Below are 15,718 nucleotides of genomic sequence, written 5' to 3'. Positions count from 1 at the left end.
ACCTGTATTTTGCATTATAAATGCTGGCTACTTGTTGGATTTGAATGGACATATCTTCCAGTTATATCTGTTTCATTGCCACATACTATAAATATGCTTCAAATATGTTTTAGTTTTTCCACTTTGTTTTTTTGTATGTAACTGGTTTGTCTGTTTTTACATTTTAAAAATATTTATTTCCTGTTTTAAACGATTCTGAATAGTTCAAGAGTTTTTTCCTCTTTTCCTTTTTTTTTAATGCTGCTTTTTGGATGTCCATAATTCTGGTTTGTGATCAATCTGTTCTTTCTAAAAGGGAGGTATTAGTATGTATTTTATTAATGGCAAGTTTCCTCTCCCCTTTTTGTTAAGCATTAATGTAATGATATTGTAAATTAACTATACTTCAATAAAAAAATTAAAGAATTATCAAACTAAAAATAAATAAATAAAATCACCTAAAAAAGAATTAACATCATGTTATGATAGGTCATGTATATCTTAAATTTCTCTCTTTGTTTGACTTAGTTTTGTGGTTCCCCCAAACATCTCATTATTTTTATTTCATTCTTATTATGAACTATTGTTGAATTTTGATTATTACTTTTTATTGCTCCTCATTTGGGAACCTCATGAAATTTCTTTCTGCAGTCAACATATTAAGTTTTAGAAGCACAAAATACAAGCTCTGAAACCTAATTACAATTGACCCTTTATCAACATAGGTTTGAATCTCCTAGGCCCACTTACATAAGCATAAGCAAACTTTTTTCAGTAGTACTTACTACAGTGCCTCACAATCCACAGTCAGTTGGTCTAATCTAAGGATGTGGAACTGTGGATTCAGAGATTTGTTATTTAGTCACTCAGTCATGTCCAACTCCTTTGTGACCCCATGGATTGTAACAAGCCAGGATTTCCCAGCCAAGAATACTGGAGTGAGTTGCCATTTCCTTTTCCAGGGGATCTTCCTAACCTAGGGATCAAACCCATGTTTCCTGCTTTGGCAGGCAGGTCCTTTACCACTGAGCCACCAGGGATTCAGAGGAACCTTGGATATAATGGAGGGCCACTACAGGTAATATGTGGAGTTTTGGCTGTGCAGAGGGCTAGTGCTCCAATCCCTGCTTTGTTCAAGGGTCAACTGCACTAGAAAGCTAATAAACAGTCACGAGCTAACGTTAGGTACTAAGGCAGAAAGCCGCAAACTGTTTATTTTCATATAAAACTAAGGCTAGAATCATTGCATACAAGGGTCTGTTAACTGAAGTCCATCGTATTTGCTTCATGTCTTTTTGTTCAAAGAAACTTAGTTCTACAGTTCTAGTGTGTACTACCTGCAACTGATTTTTTCTCCCTCAAGACTTACCAATTAAGAAATGATCACCTTGTAGGAACGCCAGTAATTTTTTTTAATTTCATAAGCAATGTAGTTAAGAAATGTTTTTATTTCATGTCATTAATGTTTAGTCACAAACTTTTATCTTTTTAAAGATATAAAAAGTTTACACAGTTAAAATCGTATGTCATTTATTGTTGTTTCTTATTTCTTTCTCCAGGCCTAAAGTCCAAAAGCATTAATGATCTGGTAAAAGAAATAGTAAGAGAACAATTTAAAATTTTTCAAATTGACATAGAAGAGACCATAGCGCAGCTCTTCAAGACTGTATCAACCATCTCCAAGGAACTTGAAAATGTCAGACAAATAATTCAACAAGTTAATGAATCTGTAATTTCAGTAGCAGTCCAGCAAAAGTCCATTTTAATGCAAGAAAATAGGCCTACTTCAACTGATATACTGGACCTGAAAGATCACATTGTAAATATAAGACAAGAAATGACCTTTATGTGTGAGAGGCCTGTTAAAGAACTAGAAGCAAAGCAGACTCATTTAGAAGATGCTCTAGAACAGGAGCGCTCCAGGAGAATTCTATATTATGAATCCCTCAACAAGACCCTTTCTAAAATGAAGGAAGTGCAAGAGCATCTTTTATCAACTGAACAAGCATCAAATCAGAAGACTATTCCAGTTCCTGTATCAGTTAGCAATAACATCACTGAATACGTATCTACTCTACATCAGAATATAAAGAAGCAAGGTTTGCTGTTGTTGCAGATATCTGATGATTTCCATGCCCAAGACAGCAAGATAAACAATCTCACCCTTGCTTTGGAGATGGAGAAAGAATCTGTCAGGGAGGAATGTGAAAACATGTTATCCAAGTACAGAGATGATATTAAAGTTCAAATTAAGGATACAGAAGAGAATTTACAAGTTTTAAACCAAACATTGATTGAGTTTCTCTTTCCAATGGACAATAAAATGGATAAAATGAATGAGCAACTAAATGATTTGACTTATGATATGGAGATTCTTCAACCTTTGCTCGAGCAGGGAGCATCCTTGAGAGAGACAATGACTTATGAACAACCAAAGGAAGTAGTAGCTACAAAGAAAAAAGTGGAAAGTCTGACTAGGGCTGTTAACAGTCTTAATGTACTTACCAAAGAACTTACAAGAAGATACAACTTACTTAGAAATGAAGTACAGAGTCGTGAGGTTGCCTTAGAGAGACGTATTGATGAACATGCCTTAGAAACGGAAGATGGTATAAATAAGACAATAACTATTGTAAATGATGCCATTGATTTCATTCAAGACAACTATGTATTAAAAGAAACTTTACATAGAATAAACTATGACCCAGAGAGCCATCATAAATGTACCCAAAATATGGACACTATATTGACATTTATTTCTCAGTTCCAACATTTGAATGACTCTATTCAGATTTTGATCAATGACAATCAGAGATATAACTTCATTCTGCAAGTTGCCAAGGCCCTTGCATATATTCCTAAAGATGAAAAACTAAGGCCATCCAACTTTCAAAAGATTTCCCAAATGTTCAATGAAACCAGTTCCCAAGTGATAAAATTCCAGCAAAATATAAGTGATCTGGAGGAAAAAATACTCTCAGCCACAAAAATTTCCAAAAATTTTGAAACTCGATTGCAAGGCATTGAGTCTAAAGTGACCAAGATGCTCATACCTTACTATGTTTCACTAAAAAAAGACAGTGCAGCTACAAATGAGAGCAACCAGGCTCTACAATTGCAGGTCTTAAATTCCAGATTTAAAGCACTAGAAGCAAAATCCATCCATCTTTCTATTAATCTCTCTTCTATTAACAAGACTCTCTATGAAGTAGTAACAATATGTCATGATGCTTCCAGAAGTATATCAGAACTAAATGCTACCATACCCAAGAGGATAAAAGATTCCCTACCAAATATACAACTTCTTCAGAAAAGTCTGACAGAATATGTGGAATCAGTAATTGAAACAAAAACTCAAATTGTCCTATCTAATTTAACTTGGTATATAAATCAATCATTGTCCAGTAGTCTTGCAAATATTGTCAAGTCACAGAAGCAGATAAAAACATCACTGAAGAAACCAAATACTCTTAAAACAACAGTGAACCTGACAACTGTCCAGATAGGCCGGGCCCAAAGAAACACAGACAACATTCTACTTCCTGGTAAGCTATTATCAAAAAATAACTTTTAATCATTTTCCTATATAAGTCTATTTAGTAGATATGTATGGTTTAGCAAGATCATAAGCTTTGGCACTTAACTGAGCTTGGACAAATAGCTAAGTAATTCAAAGATCTCTGATATATTATTTGAATCTTATTTCATCCTGTGTAAAGCAGTTATCAATACAAAACAAATGCTTATAGTGTAAATACTTGTTCTATATGTCTTAACTTTTTTTCTGACAGGCCCCCGATAAAACAATCAAGCTTGCTCTTGTAGAACATTTTCTTTGCATATGTAATTAAAGGACTTTATTAGACAATGAGCTCCTTGATGAATAAGACTAGACTGTGTCCTGTTCATTTTGGTGTTACCTGGCGAAATGTTTGGTGTGCCATAGGAACTCAGAGTATATCTGTTGAATGACTGGCCCAGTGAATGTACAGTGAGCAGAAATTCAGTTTGGGCTGATGACAGAAGGCCTTGAATGACAAGCTAAGTATCTTAGTCCCTTTGGGCTATTTAACAAAATTCCACAGACTGGGTAGATTATAAACAACAGAAATTTACTTCTCAACGTTGTAAAGGCTGGGGAAACTAAAATTAAGGTGCCAGCATAGTAACAATCTGGTGAGGGCCCTTTTCCTGGTTCACTTGATTCTGGTAATCACTAGCTGTATCCTCACATGGCAGAAGGGGTGAGGGAGCCTGTGAGGTCTTTGATAAGAACACTAATCCCATTCATGAGGGCATAACCCTCATCTCCAAAGCACCTCCAAAGGTCCCACCTCCTAATATCATCAACGGTGGGGGTTAGTATTTCAACCTATAAATTTTGGGAGATACATTTCAGGCAGGTAGACATGATTTTGTAAAGAGTGGTCTTTGGAAATTTTGGGCAAAGTGTTGGGGTATGGTGAGAACTGTGTCTCAGGAGCATGAAGCAAGTAGTTGTGTGTAGCATGAAATTAAGAGTACCAGTTAGGACATTATTGGCAAAATCGTAAGAACCAGATCTTGGGAAGAGGTAGCTGAATCAGAGGAGATGGGTATGAATAATGTAAAAGTAATATTAGCAGAGATGAAAAGATAGTGGGAAAATTAACAGTCTAAGGAACAACAACACATATTTCCAGTCCTAGTTGTTTCAGTATGTCTGTGTAGCCTTGAGTAAGTTCACCTCTCTGAATCTCAGATTCTTCCATTCATGTGATGGAATTGCAATAGGTATTTTGCTGAGCTCATTAGCAGAAATATCCAGTCCCGGACTGTATCAGTCACAGACTGGATCATTAAAAAAAAAAAAAAATATGTGAGCCATTCACAGCCTGAATGCATGGCACTTGGGAAGGGGAGAAAAGTAGAATATTCTGTGGTTTTGCACTTGGGAAATGAGATGGTAGAAGTACCATTGACAAATATTGTAAACTCCAGAGGGGAAGCATACATTTGAGAGGAAAGAGGAATTTATTGTAGTGCATATAAACTACTTAATAGTCTCTCTGTATGAAAGAAGTGTTTTATTGAGATGTTTGGCATATGAGTAACATTAAATAATCTTTTCACAATGAAAAGAATACTATTCCTAAAAGAAATGGCAGTGTACCTCTCATACAAGTCTGCTGTTAAATTATACACACATTTGGATGAATTTTGTACTTTAATGTTTTTTAATTACAAAAGGATAGTCATTATCCTAGAATAATACGACCCTTCATGTTTTATCTCTGAATGTTCTGATAATATTAAAAATCACAGAATAATACAAAGTTGAGATATCTCTTCACTATTTAAACTATTGCATTTATTTATGTATGACTCCTTTCAAATTAATCTGACTCAGGAGAACTAACCCCACCCTATGGGATCACAGAACAATTATTTAGGCTTTACATATTTCCAAGAAAAGGCAGTGTTTCAATACAAGATGTTCTTATAATAATAATTTTAGGAAAAATAAGTTGTTCTTCCTCCATATTATTTTAATCCTTGGTCTTTCCTCTGTGGACACTGCAAATGAGTTTGTTAAGCTCCATAGGATGTGTGATCATATGTGTGACCAGGTAAGCCATGTCTTTTGCCCCTTAGATCAAAAAAATACCTGTATCAATACAGCAACTATACATTTAAATAGCTTCAAAATTAAGAGATTCAGTAGAAAACAAAAAAACTAACAGTTTGATATTCTTTCATTATAAAGAATGCATGCTAGGAGCTTATAAAAATTGCATTGAGTATTTATATACCAGTATATTAATGGGCTAATAATTAACTTAGTATTGATTCTTTTTTTTTACTGATGCTTTGATATAATTACTTCTGGTTTCTTTATTTACTGTAAGTAGAATTTTTATAGACCTAAAGTTAATAATTAATTAAAAGTTCTTTATATTATCTTTGTAAAGATAACCCATAATCATGTCAGGGCAATGGAGATTTATTGGCCTAATTTTATATGTGGGGTAGATATTCACTTTATGCAGGAATAGCAACGTAATATGTGGGGCCCTTTCAAGTGGATGCATAGATACTCAGGTTCATTAAGCCAGGTCTGCTTCTATGAGCCATGAAGCTAGTGGCATTCATAAGACAGCTGAGCAGGTAAAATATACGTAAGGTAATAAAATCAGTGGATTCAGGCTAAATTCTCCTATAAGAATAAACCAATTGCAAAATATACTACTTGCTTTGATACCAGCTGTGAGGCACACTGAAACACTACTTAAATTTGGCTGTTTCCTTTGACCTTTGCTATGATATGGTAAATATAGTTCAGCCACATTAATCCCTTCAGTTCAGTTCAGTTGCTCAGTCGTGTCTGACTCTTTGTGACCCAATGAATCACAGCATACCAGGCCTCCCTGTCCATCACCAACTCCCGGAGTTCACCCAGACTCACATCCATCAAGTCAGTGATGCCATCCAGCTGTCTCATCCTCTGTCATCCCCTTTTCTTACTGCCCTCAATCCCTCCCAGCATCAGAGTCTTTTCCAATGAATCAACTCATCACATGAGGTGGCCAAAGTACTGGAGTTTCAGCTTTAGCATCATTCCTTCCAAAGAAATCCCAGGGCTGATCTCTTTCAGAATGGATTGGCTGGATTTCCTTGGACCTAACAAAAGCAGAAGATATTAAGAAGAGGTGGCAAGAATACAGAGAAGAACTGTACAAAAAAGAGCTTCACGACCCTGATAATCACGATGGTGTGATCACTCACCTAGAGCCAGACATCCTGGAATGTGAAGTCAAGTGGGCCTTGGAAAGCACCACTATGAACAAAGCTAGTGGAGGTGATGGAATTCTAGTAGAGCTATTTCAAATCCTGAAAGATGATGCTGTGAAAGTGTTGCACTCAATATGTCAGCAAATTTGGAAAACTCAGCAGTGGCCACAGGACTGCAAAAGGTCAGTTTTCATTCCAATCCCAAAGAAAGGCAATGCTAAACATGCTCAAACCACAGCACAATTGCACTCATCTCACACTCTAGTAAAGTAATGCTCAAAATTCTCCAAGCCAGGCTTCAACAGTACGTGAACCATGAAATTCCCGAAGTTCAAGCTGGTTTTAGAAAAGGCAGAGGAACCAGAGATCAAATTGCCAACATCCACTGGATCATGGAAAAAGCAAGGGAGTTCCAGAAAAACATCTGTTTCTGGTTTATTGAGTATGCCAAAGCCTTTGACTGTGTGGATCACAATCAACTGTCGAAAATTCTGAGATGGGAATACCAGACCACCTGACCTGTCTCTTAAGAAACCTATATGCAGGTCAGGAAGCAACAGAACTGGACATAGAACAATAGACTGGTTCCAAATAGGAAAAGGAGTACATCAAGGCTGTATATTGTCACCCTGCTTATTTAACTTATATGCAGAGTACATCATGAGAAATGTTGGACTGGAAGAAGCACAAGCTGGGATCAAGATTGCCAGGAGAAATATCAATAACCTCAGATATGCAGATGACACCACCCTTATGGCAGAAAGTGAAGAGGAACTAAAAAGCCTCCTGATGAAAGTGAAAGAGGAGAGCGAAAAGTTTGGCTTAAAGCTCAACATTCAGAAAACTAAGATCATGGCATCTGGTCCCATCACTTCATGGGAAATAGATGGGGAAACAGTGGAAACAACGTCAGACTTTATTTTGGGGGGCTCCAAAATCACTGCAGATGGTGATTGCAGCCATGAAATTTAAAGACGCTTACTCCTTGCGAGGAAAGTTATGAGCAGCCTAGATAGCATATTCAAAAGCAGAGACATTACTTTGTCCACAAAGGTCCGTCTAGTCGAGGCTATGGTTTTTCCTGTGGTCATGTATGGATGTGAGAGCTGGAATGTGAAGAAAGCTGAGTGCCGAAGATTTGATGCTTTTCAGCTGTGGTGTTGGCAAAGATTTTTGAGCGTCCCTTGGACTGCAAGGGGATCCAACCAGTCCATCCTAAAGGAGATCAGTCCTGGGTGTTCTTTGGAAGGACTATTGCTGAAACTTCAATACTTTGGCCACCTCATGCGAAGAGTTGACTCATTGGAAAAGACCCTGATGCTGGGAGAGTTGGGGGCAGGAGGAGAAGGGGCAACAGAGGATGAGATGGCTGGATGGCATCACCGACTCGATGGACATGAGTTTGAGTGAACTCCGGGAGTTGGTGATGGACAGGGAGGCCTGGCGTGCTGCAGTTCATGGGGTCACAAGTAGCTGGACACGACTGAGCGACTGATCTGAACTGAACTGAGCCACTGTCATTTGCAGAATAAATACAATTTGTAGAAATAAAATCCACATAAACATACTTTTTTAAATTTAATTTTTTTAATGAAGCATAGTTGATTTATAATATATTTTTCGTTTCATGTGTACAACACAGCATTCACTTAGACACACATATATTCTTCTTTAGATTCTTTTTTAGATTATATATATTCTTCTTTAGACTCTTTTGCCTTATGGTTATTATAAAATGTGGAACATGGTTCCCTGTGCTATACAGTAGGTCCTTGCTGTTTATCTATTTTATATATAGTAGTGTATATATATTAATCACAACCTCATTTATCCCTCCTCCCTTTCCCTTTTCCCCTTTAGTGACCATAAATGTTTTCTATATCTGTGAGTCTCTTTCTGTTTAATCTTAATAACTGAGAACCTCCTTTGAAGCCTAGTAATAGGAATACTATAATGATATAATATTGAATACTATTTAATAACACTACATCCCAGGCTCTTTTCAAACTATTCTACATATGTTCCTTCATTTGATATTTATGAGGTAGCTATCATTATTCTTATTTTGAAGATGAGTAAACTAACCCTCTGCCTAAGGTCACGCCTTCTAAGTGAGACAGCCTGACTCCTGGTCTGTTGGACCCAGGGCTCAGCTGAACCACGGTACTCAAGTAGACTCTGAAGTGTGTTCACCCGCCTTTCTCTTCCTTCTGCTTATGTTTGATGCATCATACCTACTTCAGAGTCTGGCCACATCTGAATATTCCATGTGACCAGAGTTGATACTCCCAGGGAGTTTGCTTTCTTGAGAATCCAAATACTGCCACTTTTTTCTGCTTCTCATCAGAGAGAAGTAAGTGGCTGTTTTTCAGTATAGCTTTTCCATGATAATGGCCAGTGGGCAGTTGTGATTGAAAGTTACCATTTGTTTTTCACAAGATCTTCTTGGGTCTGATGCAATAGCAGGTAAAATTGAGAGTCTTCTTCCCCTCACTTCCTTCTGAGCCATTTCCACATTCAGTTATGCTGACTATGATTCCTCCTAGGCCAATGCTGATAAACTGTTCCAGTTGAATCCCTAAATATTTGATTTGTTTCTAAACAATAGTCCAATAGACATCAAGAGGATTTCATTTCCACTTTGAAGATTTGTTTGTACAGTTGGCAGACTTGTCCCTACAGAAAGAGTTTGGCTGCTTGCCTTCCAAGAGAAGCTGAATCCTGTGGTAACAATGTCAGCAGCATGGCTGAGGCTGTGTCCTCCGCTTGTGAGACCACTGGCTTTCTACTTTAACAATTTCCCCTGTATTTACCAGGTATATTTAACTCTCCTTAATAAACCTCTCATTCATCACGATCACTTTAGTTACTCTTTTTAAGAAAGATTCTGTAAAAGGTTTGGTAGTGTAAGATATACAACTTTTAAAATGATCATTGCTGTGAATATAAGCAGTTTAAAAGAAAAATAAGAAACTTGTGAACATTTAACTATTATATCATTTTAAAATCATTTATAAATTTTTTGACACAGCATAGAGGCAGTTGTGGATGACTAAGAAGCATTGAATTGCCTAGCAAGACTTATTTGTAATAAGCCTTTTTTCCTAAAATATACTTTCCTCATTTATAAAATTAGAATAACATATCTACCTTACAAAGTTTATTTTAAGGATCAAAGAAATCAGCTGGAACACAGTGTGTTATTAACATGGTTATGACTATATGATAAAATTTTCTCAGCTATATTCAGTTTATATTTTATTTTCTTTAATATTTTCACTTAATATTTGATATGTAATTATTTCCATGTATTAACATAATTTAAATGCTCATGGCATTCCATTGTTCTACTTTTAATTTATAAGTCTCAGTGTGTTTTAAACTCAACATGTTTATAAATGAGCTTAAGCTTATCACATAACAATAAGTCAAAAAGAACAAGATTAAAAATGTAAAGGCTTTAATGTATAAAAATGCTTGTGCATTACAAGCACAAAAGAGATCTGCACAAGTTTTAGAGTTTTCTCCACCGTATTTCGGCTCTTGATATACTTTTCCATGTTATAAAAAATAATCATTCTCACATATGCCTCAGGATAAGTTGACTTCTATACAAAATAGTGACTATAAGCTAATTAAAGTTTGAAGGATTGTTGCTTGAATTTAGTTTACAATGTGTTTCATAAGGTATCCAAAATGTCACGCAAGTTTGCCGATATGCTGGAAGCACTCATGGTACCCAGAAAATAGCTACACACACAGCTAAGGTTTATTATAGTGAAATTATGCATGATATAATCAGCAAGGGAAAAGGACCCAGGCAGAATCTAGAGAAATCCAGGCATAGGCTTTCTTAGGCTCTCTCCCTTCTATAAGGGGGTCACATTGTGTGTGGGATCTTTTTTTTTTTCCCCAGTCACCAAAACATGCAGTAACATGCCATTTTTCTGCCCAGAGAAGTCCACCAGATATCCAACTCCTAAGGTTTTTACTGGAGCTTGTTAGTCGGCTCACACTGCTATACTGCTATGACAAGTACCATAGGTAAGGTGGCTTATAATCAATAGAACTTTACCTCTCACAGTTTTGAGATCAGACCAGCATGGTTAGTTTCTGATGAAAGACCTCTTTTGGACTGCAGACTCAACTTCTTTTCTTCTCACATTACAGAAAGGAAAGGAGGGAGAGAGCTCTCTGGGGTCCCTTTTAAAAGGGCACTAATCCTACTCATGAAGGCTCCACCCAAAATATCTAAATGCCTCCCACAGGTCCCACCTCCTAATACCATCCCTTTGGGAGTTAGAAATTTCACATATGAGTTTGTGGGGGACACAAAGTTTCATCTTAAACAGGGCTGGTCACATAAGCACATATCAAAACTCTAAAAGGAAAGCAGAAGTTCCGCCTAAAACATATCATTTGTACAATGAGTCAGGGCACTATGAAGACACTTTTTAATCAGAGAAGCCAAGTTCCCAGATATGGATCAAGGGCAAATCCTTGAAAGTCAGCATTTCTAAAGGTAGCAGTCTCAGGCCTGCTATATAAACTCTTTTCTGCTCATGATCTTAAATATAGTCTTTGTGCCAGAGTTGGTTAGCAAGCCTGTCTCTGGGGATAGCATCCCCAGTTTGTGTCAATAAAGCAGGGTCAAAGAGAATATTAAATGAAGTAGTTTTTGTTCATTGTTCCCAAGAAGAAGAAAAGAATCCCCTAGCTTTTCAGAGGATTCCCCTGTGTATGGAAGGATGACAGTTGAAGAGAAGATGCTGGCAAAACTGACAATTCTTTCCTGCCTCATGTCGTAAAGTGACCATGGAATCTAGGTGAACAGTCAGAACGCTATGTGCTTGACATTCTCATCTGAGCCAAATTTATAACACATGCATCTGACGATAAAAAAGAAATGGGACAGGATACCAGGATTCATTTACATAGTCACTACATATGCTAAGATTAGTCTCCTGACAAGAAGCACAACAGCTATTTTTCAACAACATCTTTGGTGTTTCTTTGACACCAAAGATTTTACACTAGATCTAATTATTAACTGGCCTGTGATTAAATACAGTGAATGGATGTCTTTCCACTGGTTGCTAACAACACTATAAGTTTCAAAACTGCACCTGACACTGTAGTATTATTTTGTGTTGCACTCATTGTCAAGCATGAGGAATAATCTGTTGGGATTATTAAATCACAAATTGTGAGCATGTTGCACAGCTGTCTGAGTGGACATGAGTCTCGCATCTTGACAAAAAATTGCAACATAAAAAAAATAGTTATGCCATATGTTAACTGCACACGAAATTTGAAAAACGTACCCCAAAAGTTTACAATTGCCAGTTTTACTATGCATAGCTTCAAAGTGGATCTGAAAAGAAATAATAACTATTTTCTCAGTATTATTTCTCAGAAATAAGTATTAATATTTTCTCATGGTCCCAGAGTGGCTAGTTGAGATGTTTAATAATAAACACTATTTGGTTTTAAATAATAGGAAATATTTTTTAAGAGAAATAATAAGTATTTTATTGTAAATTTAATTTGAATTATTCAAATCTACTTATTTTGAACATCACTGTTTTTCAGGGGAAATATAACATGGCATTTTGTTTTGTTGATATAATTGGTTAATGTAAACTAAAGTCTCTTTACCTCTCAAACTAATTACCCAAAAATTTATTATACAGTGTTTGGAGAACTAAAGAAGTCAGTGAAAGAAAATTGTTCAGTCTCATTTTGCCAGTCATGTAGAAATTAAAATACACATCTACCTTTTGCCAAAAAGGATATCATTTTTATAATCAACAGTGCCTTAAGAACTCTTTTCTAGACTTTATAATCTTAAACAAGTGTTTAATTTAAAAACTTTCAGTGATATTTATAATAGATTCAAGAGGTAGCTGCACAAATATTAAGTGCCAATAAAATAAGGTACTTTTATAGATATTTGGGATATATAACATTTTTAAAAATTTCTATTTTTTGGAGCTTACACTCTGTCAGGGATAGAGAAAGATAAGCAGGAATGTAAATTATATAATCTGGTAAAAGGTGATAAATGTTATGCATAAAAGAAAAAGTAGAGAAAGGTAGAAAATCAGAGTACTCTGGGATGTGCTGCGTGTGTATAGGGAGCCAAGGGTAGTGTTAGTAAATAAAATCATGGGATAGGGTTCAATATCTGGAAAAATAGTGAACCCTGAAGGCAATGGGAATAATATAAAGAAAACTTTGTAATTTTGTTGTAACACAAGTTGACAGTGGAAGATGTACGTATAGAGTACTGTGGTATTTTGTTGTTATGTTTTATGTTTAAAAGTTTTTTCCATGTGCTTCTGAACACCATGTTGATATAGCTGTTTTGAACATGAAAGAAGAGAGACGTCACAGCATATGCTAAGCACTAAATGAGGGTTATAGGAGTTTATTATCATAAGAGTTTAGCGTCTTATTAAGAACTGGATGTTTGGGCAAATCTCATGAAAGAAGTAGTTTTGGGCTGAGCATTCATTAAATCAACCATTTATACACTGTGTGGAGTATCATATGTTTAAATTCATTCTGTTAGTAACAATGAAAGATATTTGAGCAAGAGTGTAAGATAATCAATAACCTCAGATATGCAGATGACACCACCCTTATGGCAGAAAGTGAAAAGGAACTAAAGAGCCTCTTGATGAAAGTGAAAGAGCAGAGTGAAAAAGACGGCTTAAAATTCAGCATTCAAAAAATGAAGATCATGGCATCGGGTTACATCACTTCATGGCAAATAGATGGGGAAACAATGGAAACATTGTCAGACTGTTTTATTGAGCTCCAAAATCACTACAGATGGTGACAGCAGCCATGAAATTAAAAGACACTTGCTCCTTGGAAGAAAAGCTATGGTCAACCCAGACATGTTAAAAAGCAGAGACATTACTTTGTTGACAAAGGTCCATCTACTCAAAGCTATGGTTTTTCCAGTAGTCATGTTTAGATGTGAGAGTTGGACCATAAAGAAACCTGAGTGCCGAAGGATTGATGCTTTTGAACTGTGGTGTTGGAGAAGACTCTTGAGAGTCCCTTGGACTGCAAGGAGATCCAACCAGTCCATCCTAAAGGAAATCAGCCCTGAATATTCATTAGAAGGACTGATGTTGAAGGTGAAACTCCAATACTTTGGCCACCTGATGCAAAGAACAGGTGGAAAAGACCCTTTTAATTGGAAAAGACCCTAATGGTGGGAAAGATTGAAGGTAGGGGGGAAAGGGGACTACAGAGGATGAGATAGTTGAATGGCATCACCAGCTCAATTAACGTGAGTTTGAGCAAGCTTCAGGAGTTAGTGATGGACAGGGAAGTCTGGAATGCTGCAGTCCATGGGGTCACAAAGAGTTGGACATGACTGAGCAACTGAACTGACTGATAGCATAATCATGAGTGTGCATTATTAAGATTTATTATAAGTTCTTCCACAGATCAGTCACAAAATTACAACTATCCTGACTGGAATATATTAAGACCTCAATAGGTGATAGAGAAAGGAACAAAATGAAAACTGGGACCGTTAGTTAAATGTGAATATATATTTAACAGAAAACAGCCAATTGAAAACACAAAATCTTAGAATAAAAATAACACCAACATTTAAATAAAGTATCAGGGATAAGAAGTCAGTCATTCCATTAATGGAAAGAGAAAGTTTAAGAAGGAAGTACAGATGCACAGGGGAAGAGAAGTTTAGTCTGTGATACACTAGTTTAAAGCTCTCTATCCTTGTGTGTGTGTGTGAGCTTCTGCATGCCCAATCGCTCAGTCATGTCCGATTCTTTGTGACCCCATGGACTGCCCCTTGCTAGGCTCTTCTGTCCATGAAATTTTCCAGGAAATAATACTGGAGTTGGTTGCCACACCCTCCTCCAGGGTTGCCACACCCTCCTTCCCAATTGGGTTGGGAAGATCACCTGCATTGGTAGGCGAATTCTTTACCACTAAGCCACCTCTATCCCTATGGAAATGTCCAAAAGTCAATGAGTAATGTAGGTCTGGAACCAGAAAAGGGTTTGTAGATAAAAACTGGAAATTATTGCAGTGAGATGATAGTTGGGGGCACAGAAGTAAATTAGGTAGCTAGAGAAAAAGTAGAGAACTGAAGATAGAACCATGGGAGAGAGAAAAAGGAGCAGTCAGAACCAGGCAAGTACATGAGCCTCTGAATCAAAGTCTTTAAGAAAAAAGAAAAGATTTTTTAAAAAGACATAATGATGTAGAAGGAGGACCTGTGCAAACAAAATAATAGAAATAAAAATGTTGGGGAGATGTCTATTTATTGTTGCTATAATTTACATGGAGTTAAATTCACTTTTTTTTTTTTCTTTAATTCACTATTTTTGACATGCAGTCTGTGAATTCTGACAGATGGGTAGTCATGTAATCTCCGAAAAAGTCAAGATGGAGAACAGTTCCATCACACCCTCAAATTCTCTTATGTGCCTTTTTAATCAAATCTACCTCTACTCCCAGTCACTGTCAAAAGTGATATGTTTTCTCCCCTTGCCTTTTTATCTTTTGCAGAGTATCTTTTACATTAAATCATGTAAAACATTATGCAAATCCACCAGTATCTGCTCTAGATACTATGTCCACCACAACATTATAACTTTTCTTTATCTTTCATACTGTGTAGGCTTTTGAGCCTGGCTTCTTTCACCTGGTATATTTGAGATCCTTTGTTGCATGTGTTCCTTTTTATCACCGAATAGTGGTCCATTGTATGGATGGACTTACAGTTTGTTTACCCGTTTAGCAATTGAAGGATGTTTTGGCTGTTTACAGTTTGAGGTGATTATGAATAAAGCTGCTGTAAACATTCAGGTTTACATTCATACATACAGGTTTTTGTGCATACATAGTTTTCATTTCTCCTGAGTTATGCAGCAGTAGCATAACTTAGTCATAAAATAAATATAGTTTTAACTTT

At 36.4% G+C, this 15,718-nt stretch overlaps 1 protein-coding gene across 2 annotated transcripts in view; it reads left to right on the top strand.

Moving 5' to 3' along the window:
• MMRN1 (multimerin 1) overlaps window positions 1–15,718 on the top strand; it is a 105,535-nt gene that overhangs the window by 82,318 nt on the left and 7,499 nt on the right. For both annotated transcript variants that reach the window (XM_069593702.1, XM_069593703.1), the window contains exon 7: window positions 1,539–3,524. In XM_069593702.1, the coding sequence (XP_069449803.1) occupies window positions 1,539–3,524 (1,986 nt within the window). The remainder of the gene's footprint in view (window positions 1–1,538; window positions 3,525–15,718) is intronic.

The sequence above is a fragment of the Ovis canadensis genome, chromosome 6 (assembly GCF_042477335.2).
Source record: "Ovis canadensis isolate MfBH-ARS-UI-01 breed Bighorn chromosome 6, ARS-UI_OviCan_v2, whole genome shotgun sequence".
Taxonomy (NCBI): Eukaryota; Metazoa; Chordata; class Mammalia; order Artiodactyla; family Bovidae; genus Ovis; species Ovis canadensis.
Note: the sequence above shows the minus strand (reverse complement) of the source record. Positions and strands in the feature narration are given on the sequence as shown.